Source organism: Macaca thibetana, chromosome 9 (genome assembly GCF_024542745.1).
Source record: "Macaca thibetana thibetana isolate TM-01 chromosome 9, ASM2454274v1, whole genome shotgun sequence".
In the NCBI taxonomy this organism is placed as follows: Eukaryota; Metazoa; Chordata; class Mammalia; order Primates; family Cercopithecidae; genus Macaca; species Macaca thibetana.
Genome location: NC_065586.1, coordinates 17,111,681 through 17,138,992, shown reverse-complemented (window position 1 = coordinate 17,138,992; position 27,312 = coordinate 17,111,681). Strand labels below are relative to the sequence as shown.

At 36.6% G+C, this 27,312-nt stretch overlaps 1 protein-coding gene across 4 annotated transcripts in view; it reads left to right on the top strand.

Moving 5' to 3' along the window:
- Nucleotides 1-27,312, top strand: part of TRDMT1 (tRNA aspartic acid methyltransferase 1) — a 687,969-nt gene that overhangs the window by 634,595 nt on the left and 26,062 nt on the right. For 3 of the 4 annotated variants that reach the window (XM_050805403.1, XM_050805406.1, XM_050805405.1), the window contains one exon: nucleotides 20,075-20,184. In XM_050805403.1, the coding sequence (XP_050661360.1) occupies nucleotides 20,075-20,184 (110 nt within the window). Of the gene's footprint in view, nucleotides 1-20,074; nucleotides 20,185-23,079; nucleotides 23,195-27,312 lie in introns of those variants that run through there. The other variant, XM_050805404.1, reaches the window with a different exon arrangement.

Sequence of the window (27,312 nt, the reverse complement as noted above, 5' to 3'; positions counted from 1 at the left end):
TATCATGAGGGAATGTTGGATTTTATTGAAAGCTTTTTCCACATCTTTTGAGAGGATCATATGGATTTTGTTTATTCAGTGTACCTTGATGTTCAAATATGTCTAGAAACTCTCCACACAACATCTTTCCTTGAGACCTTCTCTGATACATGAAATGTATCAGAGGTTTTGAGAAGTAAAGTAGCTGTTTGGCTTAAAACAGTACTTCCCATATGTATTTATATTTGGGCAAGGATCCTGCTGCTCCTGCCCCCCTCCCACCCTTTTGTTTTGCGGGGAAGGAGAGCACACCTACATTGTGAAAACAGTGTTACTTAGTGCATGTTTCGGGAAATGTCTGATGGGCAACAAAAGGGCAGTGATGGAGCTGTGGGAGGAGATGCTAGGGTTGTGAAAGAGAAGAGGCGCCAGGGCTGTACATATTAGCCAATTATGTTCACAACTTGGACGAACTTTGAAATAAGCTTCTCTGTAATTTTTCTATTAGGCAGGTATTGTCGTTCTTACTATCTCTGTTTTCTCTTAGAATGCCCAAAGCTGCACTACTGGTCTCTGTCCCCTTCCAAAACTTGCTACTCTTGTAACCGGCCTCATCCCAATCACAGGTGGCTTCGTTCTTCTAGTTGCCCACGTCTGAGCCTTGGAGTCATCTTGTTTTTTCTTTTTCACCCACATCAGCCAGTTCTACAGGCTCTACCTTCAGACTGTACTTATAACTATCATTTCTCTCCATTTGCACCTTTTCCACCTGATCTATAATCTCTCTCCTGTCTTGTCAGACTTAATTTTTGCGCCACTCAGATTTGCTCGGCCCCACCTGCCTCCTGGCCTGGGGCTGCTTGTTCAGTGTCACATCCTGACTAATGCCACCTTGCCTCATCTGATACTGTCAGGGGGTGATGGCCGAGCTCGACCCTCAGAATGATCGTCGACCCCTGTACCTGGACTCAGGTGAAGCGCCAGGCTGTGGGCATGCACTCTGTCTGCTCAGTAGCTGTCTAGAGGAGTCAGATCACAAAACCTAACATGTGTGTAGGTAGCGGGGAGGTGGGAAGTCACGCTTTGGGGGGACTTCTGATCAGTAACAGACAGGATGAGAAAGGAGCCAGCAGATACAACTCTCTCCCTTCTCCCCCTATGGTGCTGCTTGCTCAAATGCCAGTGAGAAGATGGGAAGTGCTATTTCAGACCCAGTAGTGTCTCTACTGCAGGGCTTCTCATCATCTCCCACAACAGATACAGCCCTCCCCTGACAGCTCTGAGGTGTGGTCATCCTGTCCAGCCTGGCTCTCCCAAATCCCTCATGCCAGATCGGTTGGCTGGGTTTCCTGGGAAGCACTGACCAACGTGCTAATGCACTCCCTCCTTCCCTGCCTCACTGCCCTCACTGTTGCCGCTTTGGAGGTTTCCTTCCAGATAAAGCATCTGCAGCTAAGCTTTGCCTGAGCTACGTTTCTGGGACCCTGGACAAAGGATTATTGCAGTAGCTTCTTTACTGATCTCCTTGCTTCTGCTCTGGCATCGCAAGTTTGTTTTCAGTAGAGTGGCCAGAGTGATCTTTAAAAAATGTATCTGATAAGTTATTACTGTGATTAAAACTCCTGAGGAGCCTCTCCGATCACTCAAAACCCAGAGTCCTGAATGGGTCCCCAGGCCTGCTTGGTCTAGAGCCCCTTTCTCTCTGGGGCCACATCTCCTGTGGCTGTCCCCTTGCTCACTCTACTCCAGGCTCCCTGGCCTCCTGGTTGTTCTTCCTACAAAACCAGCTTGTTCCCATCTCTGGGCCTTTGCAGTGTCTCTTCTCTCTGTCCTAGAAAGTGCTTCTCCCTGATATCTGTCAGGCCCATCCCTTCATCTCCTCCAGGCTGCTGCTAAAGAGACATTCTGTAACCGACCTACATAAAACTAGAACCACTCCCTTCTCCCATGCTCTCTTGCTCTGGTTTTTAGTTTTCTCTATAGTACTTTTTATTGTTAGGTGTAATTTAAACTTGTGTGTTTATTGTCTCTCTCCTCTAGAATGTAGGCTCCATGATAGGATAGGCTTTGTTTGGAATATTCCTTATATATACTAGATGAATGAGTGAATGAACAAATGAGAAAATGAACTCCAGGCATGCTTGCTGTGAAATATCTGCAGCTTGAAGGAGATGTCATCCTACTAGGATAAGTTTAAACTTAAGTTTTAAGTCTGAATCATGAAGAGTTTTTGTAGGCATGGTTGTGTGTGAGATTTAAATAGATAACAAATATTTTTCTGTAATACATGATAAAACTTTTTTGTTCTTTTTATTTAAGACATTTTAAATATTGTCAAAATAATCAGGGCTTTTGAGAATAAATTGGTCTTTACTTACTGTAAAATTTAAATCATATGCTAACAGTGAGCTATGGTCAAAATAATTAAGTGGTTTTTTTTTTTTTGCTCTTTTATTCCTGTCAAGAAATATGAACTCTTTATTTTTCAAAGTTGAAAAGAAGTTGATGTATGAGAGCAAATCTACACACAATTACATGGTGATTATTATCATAATGATAAATGAGGTCAAGGTTACATGTACAGTTTGGTGTCTGGAACCTGTTTAGAATCTCTGTTGCCATTTGCTTTCCCATGGAGCATTATCAGGAATTTTGGTGAAAAGTGCTACCCAGGAATAGTGCCAGCCAGCTCTGATCTTGTCTAAAAGCATAAAATTGTATCTCATTTTTAGGGACTAGGTAAAGTGTATGTTGGAATTTAAAAAATTACCATTACTTCACCTGGACCAATGATTTCTTTTACTTATATCCACTAATTATTTTCATTCTGAGACTTTAAATCACCGCAAACCTAGCCAGACCTCTTTGTCTAAAGTTAAACAGCTCTTTTAGAGAGTTGAACATTAATATTAAATAGTTCTTGTGCATCCATTAGTGATTTTTGTTCAAATTCAATAATGAAGTTAATTACCCTCTAGTACTCAATGAATGAGACTTAAGAAACAAATGCCAGAGTCTTTTAGGACATACAGTACTCCATAGGCTTTGGCAGATGCCTTCATGAGAGTTGAATTTTGGTCCAAAAAGAACCTATAATTCTTGATAGGATTTGTGGTTTAAAAATTCTAGTTAAATTTAAATCATATGTTAGCCTATGATTTTAGCATCATGTTAGCATATGATTTTAAATTAACTAGCATTTTAAAACTATGCTAAACTTTAATAGGTCACTAAGGTTGATGGTAATAAAGTACTAGAATCATTTCTCTACTTCTTCAGAACGGATGTTATTCTTGTGTTCTCAATTTATTTTTGTGGTTATTGTTTGCTGAGATAATTGTTAAAACTATATTATTTGAATATTGAAATTAAATGATGCTCTTTGTTGATTGTGACTTAATCTCTAGCTTGTTCTCTATCCAGTGAGATTTCTTTTCATTAATTTTGAACTGTCAGAATGTTGGTACCATGGTTTGAAGAAAAGATGTGACTCTACCGTTTTTCTAAATTTTTTATGACTTTGGATATCAATATATGGCAAAGGCACTATATTTAAAATCCAAGGGTTTTTTACTATGAAGGCATCATCTTTTGTATTTCCTTCATGATTGTAAATTCAAAAGACTTGTGATCCCATTATTTTAACTAAGAACAAAAACAAAATACAAACATATATACATATACGCTTACAGATACGTTTGGCATAAATTCTTCTATATGAGATACTCATTTTACCTGAAAAATTATATTTCAAAAACAGAGTATGGCCTTATAATTTAGTCTTCAGAAAGGAAATCTCTTCATATTACTCAATTACTAAACTTCTCAAAAATAGCAAATCAGAGATAAACTACATTAGCCTGAAGAAACTTAATACCAGTTCTAGATGCTTATTGAGGTTACTCAATGGAATTGGCCTAATGCCATCCAAATGAATTTAAAGATCTAGAAGTAATTTTTAGGGGGATGACCTCACAATTACAAGTACTAGATGTTATTGTAAACAAGCCTTTTGAAAATTATAAAGCAATACAGTAGGTGATTAGTTTGCGGAAATCACAGATAGCTACTGGGTATTGTGGTGGGCATAGAATTTCCAGTGACATCATTATACATGAACTCAAAAAGGGCTAGATCTCAAGTAACTTTGACGGAAGGAAAGTCGGTGTGTCCTTGAATACTGTTAGATGATTTAAAAGGTGGCCCTGTTGATGAGAGTGACCCTGATTTCAAAGCTGCACATGAGAAAGTAGAATAAAATCGTTTCATGAAATTTGAGTAGAAAATATACAATATTTCCAAATGAACATGCTAAGATAGTGTTACATAAAATATGTTGGAGGCTTCTACTTGTGTGAAGCTCTGTGGGAGCAGGGATTCATTGTTTTATCATCTCTGCCTGGAGCCAGAGCCAGCGTCAGTCATGCTCAATAAATATGTCTTGAATTCATAAATGAACCTGGTTATAAACTCATAGGAAATACTTGCTGAAAATATTTTGCAGGGCATGAATAAACACTTGACAGGGTTGGTAAAAGGTTTTCATAAGCATTGTCCAGTTCAGTAGTCAGGGGATAAGAAATTCTTTCTCTATTTTTTAAAGATATTACCTCGAATTATATCTTTATAAATTCATAACAGATCCTAAAGATTACCTCAGATGGCTTCTTCAAGCACATATTTATTGAATACAAGTTGGCCAGACCTATTAAATAGGATAAATACCCTTTTCCCTTCCCATGTTAACATCTAAGAGCTGTAATTCTTCGTGCCAGTTAAAAAAAAGTTCAAAAAACAGTTTGTTTTACTAATGTAGAACTTAATTTTAAAATAGTAATTAAACTGAATATAAAAAATAAAATATGTTGAAATTATAAATTATACAATATGAAGTCATTTGATTATTTTGGCTACATCCTTAAACATTTATATAATGAAAATGGCCAGAAATCTAATTTTGGATATTTTCATGGGAAAAATAGGGGATTAACTTTTATTCTATTTGTCTTATATTTGGGCACATACAGTGTGTATGTGTGTAATGTATTTGTGTTTAGACACGGAAAAAGGTTAAGAAAGATGCACAGTGAACTGTTCTCAGTACCAAAAATTGTATCCTCTACCCTGCCTCCCTATCCTCCTGCCTGTTTTGTTTTTCACTTTAGCACTTATTACGGCCTATCATATTTTGTATTGTACTTGTTTATCTTTATAATTGATTGCCTCCTCTTCTAGAATGTAAGCTCCGTGAGGGTGGGGATTTTTTTTGTTGCATTTTGTTCTATTTTGTTCACCATTGTATCCTTGGACCTAAAAGCACCATTGTATAGTGGATGCTCAACAAATATTTGTTGAAGTAATGAATAAGCTATAGTACATGAACATTTTAAAGGTTGTTGATGATATTGTCAAATTATTTTTTTAAAAGGACATACTAGTTTATATTCAATAATGTCTTTGTGACCATAAATATGCCAATATAATATGTTAACCTATATAATTTAGTAGGTGAAATTGTATCTTAATTTTTGATTACTAGTGAAGTTTAATATTTAAAAATTATTATTATGTGCATTTCTTGTTTTTTATTTTTAGTAGTATTAGTAATACATTTGTTAAAAAATTGGGACACACTGAAAATATTCATTTATTCAGTACCTAACTATGGAGTGATTTTTCTTTGTTGCTTACTGTGTTGTATGGTGAGGATACAGCATTGAACGAGACAGTCATGTTCCTTTTTCCAGAGATTATGCTCTACCGGGCAATACCAATGCTATACAAATAGAGAAGGAAATTTTTAAAAAATCACCAATGATGCTAATGCAGAGATAGACACTGCATTATATTTTTATATATAATATAATGAATCCTTAGATTATAATTTTAATCTTTATTCTAATGTGACCATGAACATTAAAATAAATTATAGCTTTCTTTCTTTACTTAGAGTATCTGGAATATTTTCCCTTGCCATTAAATGTAGAATTTATAAACTTGGTTTTTAATGGTTGTATGATACTCCACTTTATGGAAGTACCGTATTTGTTCAAATTAATCGTCTATACTGGGACATTTAGAGCATTCGTAATTTTGCACTATTATAAATAAAATGACATCACTTATCCTATATATAAATATTTTCTTTACATCTCTAATTATTATACATCTATGAGTTTCCTATTGCTGCTGTAACAAATAATCATTAACTTAGTGGCTTAAAGCAACACAGATTTATTATCTTATAATTCTGGAGGTCAGAAGTCTTAAAATCAAGGTATTGACAGGGCTGCATTCCTTCTGGAGGTTCTAGGGGAGAATTCATTTGCTTGGCTTTTCTAGCTTCTAGGGGCTGCCCATACTACATGGCTCATTATCCTTTTTCTGTCTTTGAAGCCAGAAGTGTAGCATCCCAAAGCCTTCTCTTTGACCTCTACTCCATCTCCAAATCCCCTTCTCTGATTTTAACCTTCCTCAGTCCTTCTTGTGATTATACTGGGCCCACTTGCATAAATCAGGATAATCTTCTCATCTCAAGTTTAATCACATCTGCAAAATCCCGATTCCCATGTAAGGTAACATTTTCACAGGTTTCAGGGATTAGGATGTGGACATCTTTGGGGATTATTATTTTGCCTGTCACACCTTAAGAAATGTGCCAAAATGTAAAACTAAAAAATCCAAAGTAATTTTTAAGGTTTTAAATGTATACTGTTAAATATTCCTTGAAATATTGAGTGTTAATTGATACTCACATCTACATTGATGATTTTTATTTATTTATTTGTTTATTTATTATACTTTAAGTTCTAGGGTACATGTGCACAACGTGCAGGTTTGTTACATATGTATACATGTGCCATGTTGGTGTGCTGTACCCATTAACTCATTGTTTACATTAGGTATGTCTCCTAATGCTATCCCTCCCCCAGCCCCCCACCCCATGACAGGCCCCAGAGTGTGATGTGCCCCACCCTTTGTCCAACTGTTCTCATTGTTCAGTTCCCACCTATGAGTGAGAACATGCAGTGTTTGGTTTTCTGTCCTTGTGATAGTTTGCTGAGAATGATGGTTTCCAGCTGCATCCATGTCCCTACAAAGGACATGAACTCATCCTTTTTTATGGCTGCATAGTACTCCATGGCATATATGTGTCACATTTTCTTAATCCAGTCTGTCACTGATGGACATTTGGGTTGGTTCCAAGTCTTTGCTATTGTGAGTAGTGCCGCAGTAAACATAAGTGTGTATGTGTCTTTATGACAGCATGATTTATAATCCTTTGGGTATGTGCTCAGTAATGGGATGGCTGGGTCAAATGGTATTTCTAGTTCGAGATCCTTGAGGAATCGTCACACTGTCTTCCACAATGATTGAACTAGTTTACAGTCCCACCAACAGTGTAAAAGTGTTCCTGTTTCTCCACATCCTCTCCAGCACCCGTTGTTTACTGACTTTTTAATGATCGCCATTCTAACTGGTGTGAGATGGTATCTCATTGTGGTTTAGATTTGGATTTCTCTGATGGCCAGTGATGATGAGCATTTTTTCATGTGTCTGTTAGCTGCATAAATGTCTTCTTTTGAGAAGTGCTGCATTGATGAGTTTTAAATCAAACCTGGTCCTTTCTAGCATTTGATATTCTCATTTTTAAAAAGTCTTTGCACTTTCAATAATAATAATGGCAAACATTTATTATATGCCAGACACTAATCAAGTGTATTATAGTTATTATCTCATTTAATCCTCAGAAAATCCTTTGGCATGGGTACTTTATTATCCTCTGAATAGGTGAAGATACTGAGGCTTAAAGACAAATAAATTTGCCTAAATCACACAACTGGAAATAGCCAAGCTAGGATTTAAATGCAGAATTCTAGCAGAGAAAGAGATAAATACACAAACAGATATCCATATTCTAAACCTTCATCAGGATGTGTGAATACACACACACAAAATAAAACATTCCATAAGAATGTCCCTAAGACAACTATGATAAAAAATAAAATAATAATGCCTAATGTTGAATACTGTGTGGCTTAGTGGAAAAAGATTTGTAGAGAATGATATTGTGAGGAGGATGCTTGGAAAGGGGAAATGAGTGAGACAGTTGAAGTCCATAGGTCTTATGACAAGCCTATACTTTCTGGCCTACTGCAAAATTGTAAAACTTAACTCTTCTTTTAGAGGTATCTGTAGCAGAAATTATACTGCTAGTGTTTTGCAGGATAAGATTTGAAATTTTATTGAGTAAATAATGATGAAAAGTATACGCTTTCAAGGAGGGTTAACTATAAAGCAAAGAAGGCTCAGAATGGCAAGACGAATTTAGAGAGGATTTTCTTAGGCTAATTTTAGGGATCTTTGTGAGTTAATTATTATATATTATGCTATAGGTTATAAAATATTATTAAAATAATTATACTTTTACAAGTCTTTAAAAAATTCAGTTAACTAGATATAGAGTACTAACATTTATATCACTTTTGGTTTTTTCCATTGACTTTTCCTTAAATATGTCAGAAATGATCAGCTTATAAATTATGAGAAAGCATCAGTAAAGAGGACTGTAAACATTTTATAGTAAGGAACCATTCATGAGTGGTCATTCACTGAAAACAAATTTATGTAAAACAAAATCAAAGTCTCTGTTGTTCACACATGTAATTGACTGGATCCCATGTGTTTTATTTCTTGACTTTTTAAGTAGTTTATATCTTTTGACTTCTATAAGCGTGTGAATAGGTTACTTTCAGCCCTACATTTTTTGGTCATATGCTAGCTACTTGCTGATCTTTAAAAGACTTTCATAAAGTAGTTTAATTTTTATTTTTTCTTTTGATGGTCGTTGAGTTGGCAGATAAAATAATGCACTGAGTTATAATTGTTGTAATTATAATGAGTTATAATTGTTTACTGGTGTGTATGTGCCTGTGACGGGTCACAGCGCAATTGGCATGCTTTGAGAAAAGAGCCAAACCTTTCTTGTCATCCTTGTTACTTTCCTTTTGTTGTTTTTCAGGGTCAAAACCAAGAGCAGTATTGAATTCTTTTGTTTGATAAAAATCATTTTTTTGGTTTGCTTTTTGCCAATTATAAAAATAGTACATTCTTGCTGGGCACAGTGGCTCATGCCTGTAATCCCAGCACTTCGGGAGGCCGAGGTAGGTAGATCTACGAGGTCAGGAGTTCGAGACCAGCCTGGCCAATGTGGTGAAACCCTGTCTCTTACTAAAAATACAAAAATTAGCCAGGCATGCTGGCACACGCCTGTAGTACAGGAGACTGAGGCAGAAGAATTGCTTGAACCTGGGAGGTAGAAGTTGCAGTGAGCCGAGATCGTGTCATGGCACTCCAGACTGGGCAACAGAGCAAGAGTCTATCTCAAAAAAATAAGTAAATATATAAATAAAATAATAGTATATTTTCATTGTAAAAAAATATAAATTATTCAAAAGAGTTTAAAGGAAGAAGTAAGAATTACCTCCAAATCTCACCACCAGCCTTTGTTGATATTTGCCATTCTCTGTCTTAAGGTGCACACATACACATACACTTTAAAAAACTTGAATTTTTACTCAACAAGATATTCCGTAATTGCTTTGTGACAGTAAGTATGGATGATATTCCGATATCACTTTGTGACAGTAAGTATGGATGATATTCCGATATCACTGTATCACTTTGTGACAGTAAGTATGGATGATATTCCGATATCACTTTGTGACAGTAAGTATGGATGATATTCCGATATCACTTTGTGACAGTAAGTATGGATGATATTCCGATATCACTTTGTGACAGTAAGTATGGATGATATTCCGATATCACTTTGTGACAGTAAGTATGGATGATATCTTTGTAACATCTCTATTTTCATACATGCATGTAATCTTATACTTGTATCTTTACATACTTGTCTACATTTTTTCTTAGCAAACATTTCCAGATGTAGTATAACTAGGTCTAATAATCAAAAGAATTATATCAATTTATACTACAAATGACATGAGGGAGAGCTCATTTTCTTAAATCCTTGCTGGCATTATACAGTGTTCATTTATTCAATCTTTGCCAGTCTGCTAGGTAAAACTGATTAATGTGGATTTCTGTCATTGTTGGTGAGGTTAAGCGTCTTTTATATGTTTATCGATCATTTAAAATTCAGCGTTTTTGAATTGCTTGTAATGAAATTTCTGTTTTAACTGTTTTACCTTCAGGACTTGAACTTTGTAAGAATTGGTGAGACTGGGCAACTGAAAATATTCTGTGCTCCTTAAAAGACATGGGAACTATAGTTTATAAGTAGTTCTCTCTTTGTATTTGTTGTATTTAGTATCCATATGTAGAAATAGGTAATTGGGTATTTACTCCCCAAATTGAAGACACTTGACCTTCTTTCTTCAATTTAGGACAGTTTTATCAAGAAGAATGCTTCTATTTTGTAGATGCATGGTTAATTACTTACTTATGGGACTTTTGCATTCATTTTGCTCTATTTGCCAGTTTGGAATTTGAAATGCTTCTCCTCATAGGAACAAATGGCATATTTGTGTGTGTTCACTTGAATGCCACTTAGAAGTGTTATTTGCGAGTGACAGAAGCTTAGCTCAGACTGATTTCCTAAAAGTTGTAAATATGGACTCATTTAATTGACCAGGTCCAAATGTAGGCCCAGTTAGGGGTAGAGCTTGAAGCAGTGACTCAAATCATGTCACCAGAAACTAGTTTTTTCTCCATGTATCTCAGCTTTGTTTCTTCTAGGTTGGGTGCATTTTTATATATATTCTCCCCTTATTGCATCAAAATGGCTGTAGTAGCCTCTGAACTTATATCCATCCAAGGTTAAACCTGGTAAGAAAGATCAAGCAACTCTTGCTATTAATAGTTACAAAAGAAATAGCCAGCGGTCCCCTCTTATTGTGCCTAATTGGCTTGTTTTGAGTTGCATGCCCATCCTGAAACCGGTCTGGCTAGTCTTACTGGCTCAGACACTTGACCCAGACTTCTAGAAGCTAGGAAAGAGGGATTTGATGCCGTCGGAACCACTTCAGCAGAGTATGAGTGAGGTAAGATTCCCCCAAAGAAAATTTGGGACTATTGCCCGAAAAGGAGGGCCAGATGCTTGTAAAACAGAAAACAAATGTCCACTCATTTTGTATCCTCACTAGAGTGCTCAGTACATGATAGGTAATCTCACAGATATTTACTTACTGCCTGACAATAGCATTATTGGGACTATATTTAAGATATTTGTAAGATAAATAGAATTTTGTAGGTTATCCTGGGAACTTCATTGTAGGTGTTTCCAAGGTAAAAAATTTGACCTAAATGTCAAACAGTTACTAAGAATGAGCATTGAGATAGTCATATAAGATCAGACTTATTAAATACTTTTTAAGCTAGCAGTGTTCTCAGAAACAGGACAACAAGGAGGGTAATCAATAATAATTAGGAGTTGATTTTAGGAAGTGTAAATTCACTCATTCTCTTGTATGTATTCAGTCAGTAGACGTTTATTGAGGGCCTATTCTGTGCCAATTACTGCAATGCCTGGGTGCTGAGAGTACCCATATGAATGAGACATGGTGTCAGCACTAAGATGATCGACCAGTCTAGTGAGAGAGCCACTGTCCTGGGAAAAATGTGACAGAAGAGTGAACCGGAGTGTGATGAGAGTGCACAGATCAGCCTTCATGGTCCATCATGGCGAATGAAGCTCAAGTCATTACATCTGCTTTCCAAACCTCCAATGGAAAGACCAGAAAGCACAGGGAACTACCACTCTCTTCCTTTATAGAACACTCTCTGAGAGTCTGATGCACTTATTCTGTCTCATTAGTCTGACCTTAGTCCACGGCTGCATCTAGCTGTAGAGGAGTGGCAGATATCCTTTTAGCAGGGTGCACTGCCACAGTGAATAAATTTGATGTTTGGTTATTGAAGAGGAGGAAGAAATAAATGTTGGGATATGCAGATAATTTTTGCAGAGATAGTATAACTAGAAATCATATTTTTGAGTCATTAGTAAAACATATTAGTAAAATTTCATTAGCAAAATTTAATTTGATATAAAATTTACTTCAAAGGGACTGAGCACTAAGAAGAAATTGTGAAGTTCCTTGAGTTCTATAATAGGAAAAAGGTGATGTTTGCTATCCACCTTTCATACTGTTTCTTAAGTACTCATTTGCTTAGTGTTGAGTTTTGCATATTGCTAGGTAGTTTGAAATGGGAAGAGCGACAAGGGAATTGAAGATTGATTATCATCAAAAAAGGCATGGGACTATTTCACCTAAGGTCCAGCTCTGTCTGGGAAATATGTTTCTCTCCTAATAGACAGTTATAAGTAGAAGGAAAAAAATTAAGCATTAATGCAGTGTTACTTCATGTTGATTCCTACAAATCAGGTTTTCTCTGCACTGAATATGGAAAGAGAATTTATTTTTTTTTTTTTTTTTTTTTTTTGAGATGGAGTTTTGCTCTTTTGCCCAGGCTGGAGTGAAGTGGTGTGATCTCAGCTCACTGCAACCTCTGCCCTGTGGGTTCAAGCGATTCTCCTGCCTCAGGCCCCCGAGTAGCTGGGATTACAGGTGCCTACCACCATGCCTGGCTGATTTTTGTATTTTTAGTAGAGACAGGGTTTTGCCATGTTGGCCAGGCTGGTCTTGAACTCCTGACCTCAGGTGATCCACCCGCCTCAGCCTCCCAAAGTGCTAGGATTAACGGCGTGAGCCACTGCACCCGGTGGAAAGAGAAAATTTATATTGTTTGTCATAGTTTACTTAGAGACTTACTATTTTTATTCCTTAGTAGTTATTTTAAAAGTAGTATCTAGGAAAGGCAAATTAATAGACAAAGGTAACCGTAAAAGAGCACTTCTCTTGAATCAGTTCTTTAATTTCTAACCAGTGAATTAGGGTGAAAAGGCCAAGATCTTTGTCAATAATGGCAGGTAGTAAAAGATGATCTGAAGACCTACCCTTCTTACCTAAATGCTCATAGAGTATTAGGGGTAGAAAGTATCTTTAGAGGTTTGCTTTAGTGGGACTATCTTCCTCCACATTGGATAAAATGAGTAATAAATATCCTGGGAAGAAAATTTTTTTGCCCTGTCTTAAAAAAATCCTTTCCCCAATCCCTCCAATTTCTCTTTCATTCTAGGGTTTGATAGCAAGGTCAGGAAAGCTTTTCCCATCAATGGGATTAAATTTTAGCCCGTTTTCTGTTTTTCCTTTTTTTTTGTAGAGATTAGAATCAGCTAGTTTTTGTCATTTGTGAAGATCTCTTCCTACATTACTCGGAACTCTTTCAAAAATATTTCTCCTGTAGTTCATCTGCCAGATGAACAGTATGAGTCTTAAGCTTTTCTCACTGGTCTAATTTTCTAACCTTAAAAATGATAACGATTGTTTTAATTTTGATTTTTGAATTTTAATTAGAATAATCATTATCATTATTATTTTATCTATTTAATCTATAATATTCCAGATAAATGCCAAGCAGTGAATATGAATTTTAATAATTATTGAGCATCTACTATATCCTAGGCATTTGTTACCTATATTCTTTAGAGACCAGTTTATGCCCCTGGAACTTGAGGTCCCTGCATCCTCAGGACTAAGGGTAATGCTGGACTATGTGGCCTTTCTGTAGCACCTGCTGAAAGTGGATAACTAAATTGCTTTTTCTCTTCTCTTCTGCTGAGGCAAGCTTCAGGGCTGGTGCGAGGTTAGGGGTTGAGGGGCTGGGGAAGCTGTATTAGCTATCTCATGACATCAACATGACTTTAAATAGACTTTCCTAGAGACGTACCAGAAAGATTACTTATGCCTTAATTTTCTTTCTCAAGGTCCTCCTCAAAACTCCAAATTGCATTATATTATCTGACATGACATCTTTATTTTCTTTTTTTTTTGAGATGGAGTCTCACTCTGTCGCCCAGGCTGGAGTGCAGTGGCCGGATCTCAGCTCACTGCAAGCTCCGCCTCCCGAGTTCACGCCATTCTCCTGCCTCAGCCTCCCGAGTAGCTGGGACTACAGTCGCCCGCCACCTCGCCCGGCTAGTTTTTTGTATTTTTTAGTAGAGACGGGGTTTCACCGTGTTAGCCAGGATGGTCTCGATCTCCTGACCTCGTCATCCACCCGTCTCGGCCTCCCAAAGTGCTGGGATTACAGGCTTGAGCCACCGCGCCCGGCCGACATCTTTATTTTCCATTCCATGTAAATTCCTTCAGTGTGCTCCTTTTTTTTTACATTAATTTGCCATATTTCTCTCTTACACCACTTCTCTGGCTCTGGTGTGTCTTTTGGTATTTTGTTGAAAAATAAATTCTCCTAAGATACAGTGTCAAGGATGTGATAATTTCTGTTGCGGGAAGTCAGGGACCCCGAACAGAGGGACCAGCTGAAGCCATGTCAGAAGAACATAAACTGTGAAGATTTCATGGACATTTATTAGTTCCCCAAATTAATACTTTTATAATTTCTTACACCTGTCTTTACTGTATCTCTGAACATACATTGTGAAGATTTCATGGACACTTACCACTTCCCCAATCAATATTCTTGTGATTTCCTATGCCTGTCTTTAATCTCTTAATCCCGTCATCTTCGTAAGCTGAGGAGGATGAATGTCACCTCAGGACCCTGTGATGATTGCGTTAACTGCACAAATTGTTTGTAGAGCATGTGTGTTTGAACAATATGAAATCTGGGCACCTTGAAAAAAGAACAGGATAACAGCAATCTTCAGGGAACAAGGGAGATATGACTTGGAGCCTGACTGCCAGTGAGCCAGGCGGAGCAGAGCCATATTTCTCTTCTTTCAAAAGCAAATAGGAGAAATATCGCTAAATTATTTTTTTCAGCAAGGAACAGCCCTGAGAAAGAGAATGTGACCTGAGGGTTGGTCTATAGATGGCCCCCTTAAGGCGACCGCTTTTTACGGTCGAAGCCGAAGGGATGAAATAAGCCTCGGTCTACTGTAGCGCTCCCAGGCTTATCAGGACGAGGAAATTCCCGCCTAATAAATTTTGGTCAGACAGGTTGTCTGCTTTCAAACCCTGTTTCCTGATAAGATGTTATCAATGACAATGTGTGCCTGAAACTTCATTAGCAATTTTAATTTCACCCCATCCTGTGGTCCTGTGATCTCACCCTGCCTCCACTTGCTTTGTGATATTTTATTACCTTGTGAAGCATGTGATCTCTGTGACCCACACCCTATTCATGCACTCGCTCCCCTTTTGAAAATCACTAATAAAAACTTGCTGGTTTTACGGCTCGGGGAGTATCACGGAACCTACCGACGTGTGATGTCTCCCTCGGATACCCAGCTTTAAAATTTCTCTCTCATACTCTTTCCCTTCATTTCTCAAAGCAGCCGGGATGCCTAGGAAATAGAAAAGAACCCACAGTAAATATCGGGGGTGGCGTTCCCCCCGATAAATTTCATAGGTCTTCAGCAGTTCTTATCCATATTTTGGCTGGTGGTCTCTTATATTTAGTCAGGTATTAGTAGCAATAATAATCTAAGGTATGTCTTGACACAAAGTAAATTTTTTGTTTTTTGACTATTAGCTGAACTTCTGTGGAAACTTTCTAAGGAAATTGGATGTTTGAAAAATATTTTTAATGTATTTTTTATTTTATTCTTGGAAATAATTTATCAGCAATTTTTAAAATGCAAGAACTGTTTTTTTTTTTTCCTTCCCCGAGACGGAGTCTCGCTCTGTCATCTAGGCTGGAGTGCAATGGCGCAATCTCAGCTCACTGCACCCTCCGCCTCCTGGGTTCAAGCGATTCTCCTGCTTCAGCCTCCCAAGTAGCTGGGATTATAGGCGTGTGCCACCATGCCCGGCGAATTTTTGTATTTTTGGTAGAGATGGAGTTTCACTATGTTGGCCAGGCTGATCTCAAACTCCTGACCTCAAATTATGCACCCTCCTTGACCTCCCAGAGTGCTGGGATTACAGGTGTGAGCCACCTCACCCAGCAAAGTGCAAGAACTTTTAAAAAGAACCAAGCAGTATACTTTACTAGTAGTGATAAAACATTTGGCAGCAATATTAAGTTCAGATCCTTATAGGTCTGTACGTTCTTTAGTACTTTTATTCCTAACTGAGCCAGCACTTTGAATGAAAGGACATTGGATGTATTCAACCGATATTTCATCTTACAACTAGATGTCAGTGTTAACATACCTGATTAAATGTCTCAGGTATGAGTATAATGAGTAATTCAGTAGTTACTCACCTATATGAGATATATATTAGAAAATAAATAATAGGCCGGGCGCGGTGGCTCAAGCCTGTAATCCCAGCACTTTGGGAGGCCGAGACGGGTGGATCACGAGGTCAGGAGATCGAGACCATCCTGGCTAACACGGTGAAACCCCGTCTCTACTAAAAAATACAAAAAACTAGCCGGGCGAAGTGGCGGGCGCCTGTGGTCCCAGCTACTCGGGAGGCTGAGGCAGGAGAATGGCGTGAACCCGGGAGGCGGAGCTTGCAGTGAGCTGAGATCTGGCCACCGCACTCCAGCCTGGGCGACAGAGCCAGACTCAGTCTCAAAAAAAAAAAAAAAAAAAAAAAAGAAAATAAATAATAAAGAAGGAACAGAATTTTAAAAATGTCTTTCCTTATTTCAGAGTGGACTAGTTATGCCTTAATTTTCTTTCTCAAGGTCCTCCTCAAAACTCCAAACTGCATTATATTATCTAGCATAATATCTTTACAATTACATTTTTTACATTTGTATTTACATTTTGTAAATATTGATTTTTTCCCCATATTAATAACTACACAAGAACAGTTAAATTTTTTGATTTATTTGGTTAGGAAAGTCAAGAAAAGTGTGAACTTGCAAAGCTTTTCACTACTACCAACCAAAAGTTCTTCCCTGCAGCTTTTCCAGAAAGAATCATCAGAAAAAGAAAGGAAAGTATTGCTATTCGTGTGTGTGTGTGTGTGTGTGTGTGTGTGTTTCTTGTCTATTTTGGTAATAAGCATATTGAAAGCAAGAATTATGTATGTATCCTCAGTGACATTTCTAACATCTCACCTAGAAGTCTCTCTGGAAATAACTAAATCTACCTTTTAAATTTAGTCCTCATATAAATGGAAGCGTGATGTCCTTATGTATTCCTTACAGAGCCAATCTGACAACCTTTTAAAATAATTTGTATTGTGTTTCTCAGCCAAGCATGGTGGCTCATGCCTGTAATCCCAGCACTTTGGAAATCTGAGGCAGGCATATCACTTGAGGTCAGGAGTTCGAGACCGGCCTGGCTAGCATGGTGAAACCCTGTCTCTACTAAAAATATGAAAATTAGCTGGGTGTGGTGGCATGTGCCTGTAGTTTCTGTTACTCTGGAGACTGAGGCAGGAGAATCAAATTGCTTGAACCTGGGAGGTGAGGTTGCAGTGAGCCAAGATCACGCCACTGAACTCCAGCCTGGGCAACAGAGTGAGACGCTCTCTCAATAAATAAATAAATAAATAAATAAATAAATAAATAAATAAAATAAAATAATTATGTTTCTCTAAGTAGGATATCTCACCTTTTTTTTTTTTTTTTTTTTTTTTTTTTTTTTTAAGTCAGGCTTCCTGTTAATAAATATGAAATCCTGAATAATAACTGAAATATCATGAATAAAGTCTAGGCAAAGTAATATGTCAAAGTACTGAAAACACATCCTCTTCCTCTATTTCAATGAGAAGATATTCACAAATCCCTTTCCCAAATTCTGCCTCCTGTTTGAGAATTATTACTCTTGGATCACTCAAGTGATGGAGCTCACATAGGCAAAATTCTATAGAATTATGTTCACTTTGATATTTTTAATTATACATTTTCAAAATCTATATAGTGACTTAAAAGTAAAGAATTTGGGAGATTATAGATTTAAACCGTATACTAAGAAATATCAAGACAACTTGTCTTTGGAGCTCAAGTTAAAATTTTGACAGAATTGACAGATTTGCTTTTTAAAACTTATCTATAAGTTTAACCTTTTCCTTAGAAACAGTAACTGCCCCCCAATTCTATTTTGAGAAGGCAAGTTGAATTAGTGTCAGTAATATGTTAGTATATCCATTTCTCTTAGTGGAAATAACTTTTTAAGTTATGCAGTAAGTCCTAATTTTATAACAGTCTAAAATATGTGCATCAATGCATGCAAGCAGTGCATGGGCTTATTGGCTTTGAAAATCTATTCTTTCCTGAGAAAGAACTTTCAGTTCATCAGTTTTTGGATCACTATATGAAACACTCATTTGGCAGTTGATTTTTGTCAGTTTTTGTGACCTCCAGGCATATAACACAAGAACATAAAATTAATTATTGATTATAGTACAGATTCAGCACATCACTGTACATTTTCACTCAACCTGAAAAAAAGATAAAAGTCCTATTAACCAACGTCAGGCAATCCCAGTTTGCTTCATATATAGTGGAAATACAAGCAGGCTACATCATGCTGATTAGAACATATTTAACAAAACAGTAAAATAGTACAATGAAGTCTATTTAATTGTCAGCTCTCTTACAGTGATTAGTAGTAGCTTAATTCTTGACTTGAATTATGATAGTTTTGTGATTTTGCAAATTGATCCTTATATATTAGTATTTTCTGTTGTTTAGAAGCCTTCTTGATTTGTATTTCAAGATCTGATGACTTTAACAGATATGATTTATAACCTTAAATTTATTTTATACTAAGGCCAGTAACTAGTTACTACACTTAAATGCAGAAGAGGCAGCTGTCTATGGCATTACTAATTAGACCACCAAGTTTGCAGCACACAGGGAATCTTACTTTTCAGCAGGATACCTCGGGGATAACTGGTCCTAGCTGAGTGTCTTGAGCCTAGCAGCCATTTAGTATAAATCCTTGGGGACATTTGTGCCTTTCTTTTCTTCCTGGCTTCATCTCTTCTAGGCCTCAGTGGAAGGTTATGATTGTTTTCTGAGTGTATGTGAACCTTTCTCCTTGCCCTGTCTCCTGTGGTCTGCTTTTATTTCCGGGTGTCTGCTGCATGAGTCCTAGTTTCTCACACCATTCTTTTTTTTTTCTTTTTTCCTTTTTTGATATTTGGGCTAAGCTAAGCAGCTAACTATTAAGCAGCTAATGGTGTTAAAGAAATGGCTACTTGGAACTACTACATAATATTGTATTGTTTTCTCTGATGATTTTCTTAAGTCTCAAATACTTTTATTTTTAAAACTTCACACTTTTTCCTGACTTGGGTCAGGGCATGCACATAATTGGTTTTATACATGTTTGGGGAAAGAGGGTGGTCATTTTAAAATATAGCTATGGCTGCAATTGTGGAGTTTCAATTCTGATTAACATTAAAGAATATGCTAGAATTCTCTGAATCTGAAAACATTTTGAAAATGCTTTTCTTCACCAGCAAGACAGAAGGGCAGTGAAGACATTCCTTTATAATTGTTTCCCTTATTCTTCTTATATTGTCTCCTGGTCTGTCAACATTTAAGATGTTGGTAAATGAACCATTTACATTTGGATACCAATTAATTGTTCATCTCATTTAAAAACTTATGTAAGCTTTAATTGGGTGAATTTTGTCAAATGTGAATTACATCTCAATAAAGCTGTTACTAAAAAAAAGAAAAAACTTAAAGCATTTTCAATGGTACTGTGAAGCAGCTTTGTATTAATGTGAGAAGGTACAGGACAAATGGTAATTTATTTATATAAAGTTCCAAATCATAGGGCTTTTAGAATATGCCTCACTTTTCAATTTTTGGTTTAACTTAGGAAAACTTTCTATTTGACTTATAAGTGTGTCTCTTAATGAGGGAGGAAAGCAAATATAAGAGGTAAGACTAAAATATTTAAATCTTATCTTTAGCATTGGAATGCTGTTTAGATAAATGAACCAGAAGTCCACGTCCAAATATTTCACTTCATGCCTGGCTTCCCCGGGCTGACCTTCCATTGACAGTCTGAGATCAGGCTAATGCATGAGGAAGTAAGGAAATGGATTACTAAATTCTGCTATTTTGATTTCTTTCTATAATGAACTTAGGGACTTTTCTTTTCAAGATACTCCATTTGTCATTACAGAAAGCTGTATACCTGCACAAGTGGTGGCTGCCGTTGATGTCAACACTGTCGCTAATGAAGTATACAAGTATAATTTTCCTCACACACAGTTACTTGCCAAGACAATTGAAGTGAGTAATTGTCATTGTTTTAATAAGTATGTAGCAAGGGAAATGTGATTGAAAAACACTGGCAAATACTGGTTTCTGGTGGCTTAATTGGAAGATAAAGCATATATAAATTTAAGAGTTCAGGAGAAGGGAATTAACATTTTATATCCTATCAGAAGATAGCATGCTTTAAAAAAAATGTCCAGCGGCCGGGCGCGGTGGCTCACGCCTGTAATCCCAGCACTTTGGGAGGCCGAGACGGATGGATCACAAGGTCAGGAGATAGAGACCATCTTGGCTAACACGGTGAAACCCCGTCTCTACTAAAAATACAAAAAATTAGCCGGGTGTGGTGGCGGGCGCCTGTAGTCCCAGCTACTCGGGAGGCTGAGGCAGGAGAATGGCGTGAACCCAGGAGGCGGAGCTTGCAGTGAGCCGAGATCGCGCCACTGCACTCCAGCCTGGGCGACTGAGCGAGACTCCGTCTCAAAAAAAAAATGTCCAGCTATAGAGAGGGAGATCAATATTTTGGTCTCTCAGAGAAATAATTGAAATGTAAGGATATGCTTGACTTCTAAATTCTTGTTCTGTGGTGATATCAAACTTCAAAAAAGTATTTACTTATATTAAATACTTATATAGTATATATAGTATGCAGTAAGAACAAGGGAGAAAATCACTGGGTTTTACTGAATCCTTCTTATTTTAGCAAACCTATCAAGGTTAACCTTTTTCACCTGTGGTGACTTCAGCACAAGTATTGAAACACTGATTTATGTTGAGTTATTTTTAAAATAATGTGAAATTGGCCAGGCGCCGTGGCTCACGCCTGTAATCCCAGCACTTTGGGAGGCCGAAGCAGGTGGATCACGGGGTCAGGAGTTCGTAGACCAGCCTGGCTGACATAGTGAAACCTGGTCTCGACTGAAAATACAAAAATTAACCAGCTGTGGTGGCATAAGCCTGTAGTCCCAGCTACTCAGGAGGCTGAGGCAGGAGAATCCTTGAACCTGGGAGACGGAGGTTGCGGTGAGCCAAGATCGCGTCTCTGTACTCTAGCCTGGGCGATTTTGTCTCAAAAAAAAAAAAAAAAAAAAGAAAGAAAGAAATTGTGTTTTTTCTCCTAATTTATCATGGAAAATTTTACAAACAAATTTTCTCATGAAGCCATAATTTACATGCAATAAACATGTAGTTTATTGTATGTAATTTTAAGTGGGCAGTTTGAGTTTCGACTCAATCATCAACTGTGTAACTACCACCACCACAATCAAGACTTAGAACATTTCCATCATGCTAAGTTGTTCTTAGTGCCACATTTCCGTCAGTCTCCAACCTCAACCCAGGCGACGATGGATCTGCTTTCTTTTCATTATGGATTAAGTTTTCCCTTTCTAGTATATCACAAATAAAATCATAAGAGTGTAATTCTTTTGAGTGGAACTGCTTTTGTTTAGTGTTGATGGTTTTGGAATTCATCATATTTTGTTGTATATCAGTAGTTTGCTCTTTTTTATTGTTGAGTAATATTTTGTACAATAGAATATCATATACTACAATACGTGTCTCTATTCACATTATTATAGACATTTAAATCATTTCTAGTTTTTTACCATTACAAGTAAAGTTGCAGTGAACATTTATGTACAAATCTGTGTGGATCTTAGTTTTCCTTTATTGTGGATAAATACCTACATTTATTAAACTTTATGAGAAAATACCAAATTTTCCAAGTTTTTGAAGTGTTTTTACCATTTTACATTGTCACTATTAATGTTTAACTGAGAAATTTCACATCCTTGCGAGCACTTGATATTGCTGGTCTTTTGAATTTTAGCCATTTTAGTGAGCATGTAGTGGTATTATGGTTTTTAATTCGCATTTCCCTGATGACTAATGAGGTTGAGTATCTTTTTGTGTGCTTATTGGCAATTTGTATATCTTCTCTGTCAATAAATTTCTTGCCCAATTTTTATTATTTGGGTGTTTGTATTATTATTATTTAATTGTGAGAGTTGTTTATCTTTTCTGGATTTAAGTTGTCAGAAATATGCATACCAAATATCTTCTCCAATTCTGTAGCTTCTCTTTTTATTTCCTTAACTATGTCTGTCAAAACACAGACGTTACCATTTTTGTTTTTTCTTGTAGAGGACATGTTTTTTGTGTCCTAAGGAATCTTTGCTTACTCAAGTTTTCTCCTGTTTTCTGAAATTTTATAGTTTTAGTTTTACATTTAGGTCTTTGAACATTTAAAGTTACTTTTTGTGTAGATTGTGAGGTATGGGTCAAGATTTATTTGTTTTCTTACAAGGGGACATAATGTTGTCCCAGAACCATTTACTGAAAAGAATGTCCTTTCCCTAATCAATTTCTTTGATGCCTTTATGTTAAAAAATCATGTATGTGTGGTCTATTTCTGAACTCTGTCTTCAGTAGTATTTATGTTTTTTTTTTTTTTTGGTTTTTTTGTTTTTTTTTTTGAGACGGAGTCTTGCTTTGTCGCCCAGGCTGGAGTGCAGTGGCGCGATCTCGGCTCACTGCAAGCTCCACCTCCCGGGTTCACGCCATTCTCCTGCCTCAGCCTCCGAGTAGCTGGGACTACAGGTGCCCGCCACCTCGCCCGGCTAATTTTTTGTATTTTTAGTAGAGATGGGGTTTCACCGTGTTAGCCAGGATGGTCTCGATCTCCCGACCTCGTGATCCACCCGCCTCGGCCTCCCAAAGTGCTGGGATTACAGGTGTGAGCCACCGCGCCCGGCCATATTTATGTTTATTATTATACCAATAACACTGTTTTGATTGCTGTAGCTTTATAGTATATATTGAATTCAGGCAGTGTTATGTTCTTGAACTTTTGTTTCTCTTTTTCTAGGTTAATTTGGCTGCACTATTCTTTACATTTCTGTGTAAATATTAGGATCAGCTTGCCAATTTCTAAAAAAAAAAAAAAAACTGATTGAAATTGCACTGATTCATTTTGGGAGAACTGACATCCTAATAAAATGGAGTCTTCCAGTGCACAGATATGGTATCTCCTTTTATTCAGGTCTTCTTTAGTTTTTATCAGCAATGTTTTCTAATACTTAGTGTATAAGTCTCACACATATGTTGGTTAATTTTCCCTAAATATTTGTGGGGTTTGGTGCTATTACAGGTGAGTCTTTTTGAAATTCATTTTCCAATTGTTTGTTGCTAGCATATAAAAATATACTTATTTTTGTTTATTGCTTTGTATCCTGTGGCTTCTATATTCACGTATTAGTCTCACTGGCAAAAATGAATTTTTAAAGGATTTTCTCCATATGCAATTATATTGTTTGAAAGACAATTTTACTTTTCCCTTTCAATTTGTGACTTTTTTTTTCTTATCTTATTGCATTGTCTGGGATCTGTTGTACAATGTTAACTAAAAAGGGTTAAAGTGGATATCTTTGCTTTTTTCCAGATGTTAGGAGTGTAGTATTTAGTCATTTGTCATTTAGTATGATGTTAAAGTTTTTTGTAGATGCCTATTATCAGGTTAAGAAAGTTCCTTAACATCTGATTTCTGAGAATTTTTATTATGAATTGGTGTTGAATTTTCTCAAATGTGTTTTTTGAATCTTTTGATGTGACTATATTATTTTTCATTTTAATGCTTTAATATGGTAACTATATTAATTACTTTTTTGAATATTAAATCAATCTTGCAGTTCCTGGAATAAATCCTACTTAGTCATGATGAATCATCTTTTTAATGTAGTACTGGATCCAGTTTGCTAATATTTTATTAAGAGTTTTTGCATTTACCTGCATTTTTTTGTGTGTTTTCTTCATAATGTTTTAGTATGGTTTCAGTATTAGAATAATAGTAGGGTCATATTTTCTGGAAGAGTTTGTGAGGAAGAGATATTAGTTCCTCAATAAACGTTTGATAGAATTTTGTTAGTAAAGCCTTTTGGTCCTGGAGTTTTTTTTTTTTTTTTTTTTCCTTTGGGAAGGTGTTTATGAATTTAATTTTTCAAATTGCTATAAGGTTATTGAGGCTATCTATTTGAAAGTGTTTGTTTGCACATATACTTTCATCCTTTTAATTTTATCCTAATTATATTTTTATATTTAAGTTAGGCTTATTGTAGACAGAATATAGTTGGATCTTTTTTCTTATTCAGTCTTACAATCTCTGCCTTTCAATTGGAGTTTTGTAACATTTACATTTAATCTTGTTAGAATATGGTCGAGCTTAATTTAACTACCTTGTTACTTGTTTTCTTTTTCTCTAATCTGTCTTTTGTTTCTTTTTCCCTCTTTTCTTGCCTATTTGGATTTTTAAAAAATTCGTTATTCTTCACTGATGTCTTTTTTAAGATAATTAGTCATAGTATTTATTCAATGTAAACTGAAATTTCTTTTAAAATATCTACATATCTATATCTATCTTTGTTTTTTTTTTCTTATTGGATTCTCTAGGGTTTACAATATGCATCTATTACTTGTGGAAGCCCACCTTCAAATAACATTATACCACTTTATGTTTAAATTTTCACAGTATACCTCCAATTTCCCCTACTGGTCTATTTTGATATTTTGTCTTGCATTTTACTGCTAAAAATGTTATAGCCACCAACATACATTGTTACTATTTTTTGGATTAAGTAGTCAAATATCTATTACAGAACTTTTAAAAAGCACAAAAAGTCTTTTACATTTATCTATATATCTACAATTTTCAGCTTTTTTTTTTTTTTTTTTTTTTTTTTTTTTTTTGAGACAGAGTCTTGCTCTGTCGCCCAGGCTGGAGTGCAGTGGCCTGATCTCAGCTTACTGCAAGCTCCGCTTCCCAGATTCACGCCATTCTCGTGCCTCAGTCTCCTGATTAGCTGGGACTACAGGCACCTGCCACCACACCCGGCTATTTTTTGTATTTTTAGTAGAGACGGGGTTTCACTGTGTTAGCCAAGGTAGTCTCGATCTCCTGACCTCATGATCCACCCGCCTTGGTCTCCCAAAGTGCTGGATTACAGGCGTGAACCACTGTACCATGCCTCAGCACTTTTTATCCTTGTGTTTTAGATCAAAGTTTGCATGTGATATAATTTTTCTTCTTCCTGAAAAACCTTCTTTAGTGTCTCTTGTTGGGTATATATAGAAAGGGACAAATTACCTTGGTACTTTTGAGTAAAAAAGTGTTTTATTTTGTCTTCATTGTGAAATATAATTTTTTACGGATTTTTTTTTTCTGTTTTGGAGAGACAGGGTCTCACTGTGTCGCCCAGGCTGGTCTCAAACTCTTGGGCTCAACTGATCCTCCCACATCAGCCTCTCAAAGTGCTGGGATTGCAGGCATGAGCCACTGTGCCTGGCCCACTGAATCTCTGATTCCATTCATTTTGAAAGATATTTTTGTAAAAATCTGTTTGTTTTCTTTTAATACTTTCCAGTGTTAGCTGGGTTGCTTAATTTCTGACTTAAGGTCTGTAATAATTTCTGTTTTCATTCCTCTTAATATATTGTGTCTTTCTCTGTCTACATTTAAGATTTTATCTTTATCACATGTTTTGAAAAGTTTTATTTTGATGTGCTTTTTATGTTTTTCTTTATTTGTAGTGCTTGGACCTTGTGGTGCTTTTCTTATTTATAATTTTCATCAAATTTGGGGGCTTTGACTATTATTGCTTCAAAAACAATCTCTGATCTCTTTCTTCACTTTCTCCAGTTACATACTGTAGAGTAAATGCTATCTACCGAAGACAGAGTGATCCATGATAAATATCATTAATGCCTCTGAAGAAGAGAATGACTCCAGTGGAACAAAAACTCTTAGTAAAAATAGATAAAAATTTTCCTAAAATGAAACTTACAATATAACATCCATGAGCCCTTCTGGAACAGATGACTCCATCACTTAATCTAGCTAAGCAAGAGATGAATCTAAGTAGAAAACCCAGGAATGAAGCTGCCATGTTAGGAGGAAAACTATGGTTAGAAAATAGGTGAAAATGTTGTAAAGCTTTGCAGTGTAGAAGTAATAATGCAATTGGAGTGGGAAGAGGCAGTGAGACACAAAAAATATGTCTTTGCAGATAAATGAAGCTATCAATTTTTTAGGACATTATTCAGTGTTATTACTGTCAGGGTCTCAGCAGAGCTGGAAAAGAGAAAGCTCAGCTGTCAGAGCATCAAAGTAGCTAATTAAGGCAACAAGCCAAAAACAAAGGAGTTAAGCCTTCACTCACTTACGGTGGTGTCACTGGCAAGAATCTAAATGCAGAGACAACGCCACTCTCCCGGTTCCATTTGCCCATGGATCTGTGTAGATGTGAGGGCCCTCTCACTGTTGAGGGAATCCTTGGCCTTAAGGGAAGGGCAAGCAGGGAGGGTTAGTAGTGGAAAAGTGCTGGGGACTGAGTCAGGGTGGCACACTCTTCAAGTGTTGTCAGGGTCTTCAGGGTTTCCCACACCTCCCCAAACAAGGAGGCCTTGGCAGAGAAGTTCTGCTCGAGGCCTCAGATAAGGAGACCTCGGAATGAAGGCTCTGGGACTAAGTATGCAAATGTTCCGAGAGCATAACTGCTGGCCTGGTTGCCCGAGACCTTGACTGCACATACACACACACACACACACACACACACACACACACACATCTAAACCCAGTAACATACCAAATGGTGAAACTTTAAAAGTATTCTCACTAAAATAATAAAAAGACAAGGATGTCCACCATTAGCACGACTACTTGATATTGTTGTGGAACTGTTAGCTAATGCACTTACACAGAGAAATATCATATAAATAGAAGTAGAGATTTAAAAATGTGATTGAATATGCCAGAAAACACTAACAAGTTAAGCAAAAATAGTATCTGAGGAATACTTAGTGCTTTAATAAGGAGGCTGGCTACAAAAATATGCTAACCTATTGCATACTATATACAAACAGAAACCTACTAGGAAACATAATAGGAGAAAGTTCCTATTTTAGTAATGACACAAGAATCTATATAACAAGAAATCTAATTCATATGGAGGTTAAAGAGACTTGAAAATGATGAAAGCGTACTGTGGTTTTGGATAGGATGGCTGAATATTGTAAAAATATTGGCTCTCTTTCACTAAAACTTCAATAAAATAGTCAAAAGTTGTTGTTTTCTAATCTGCCAAGTTCTTC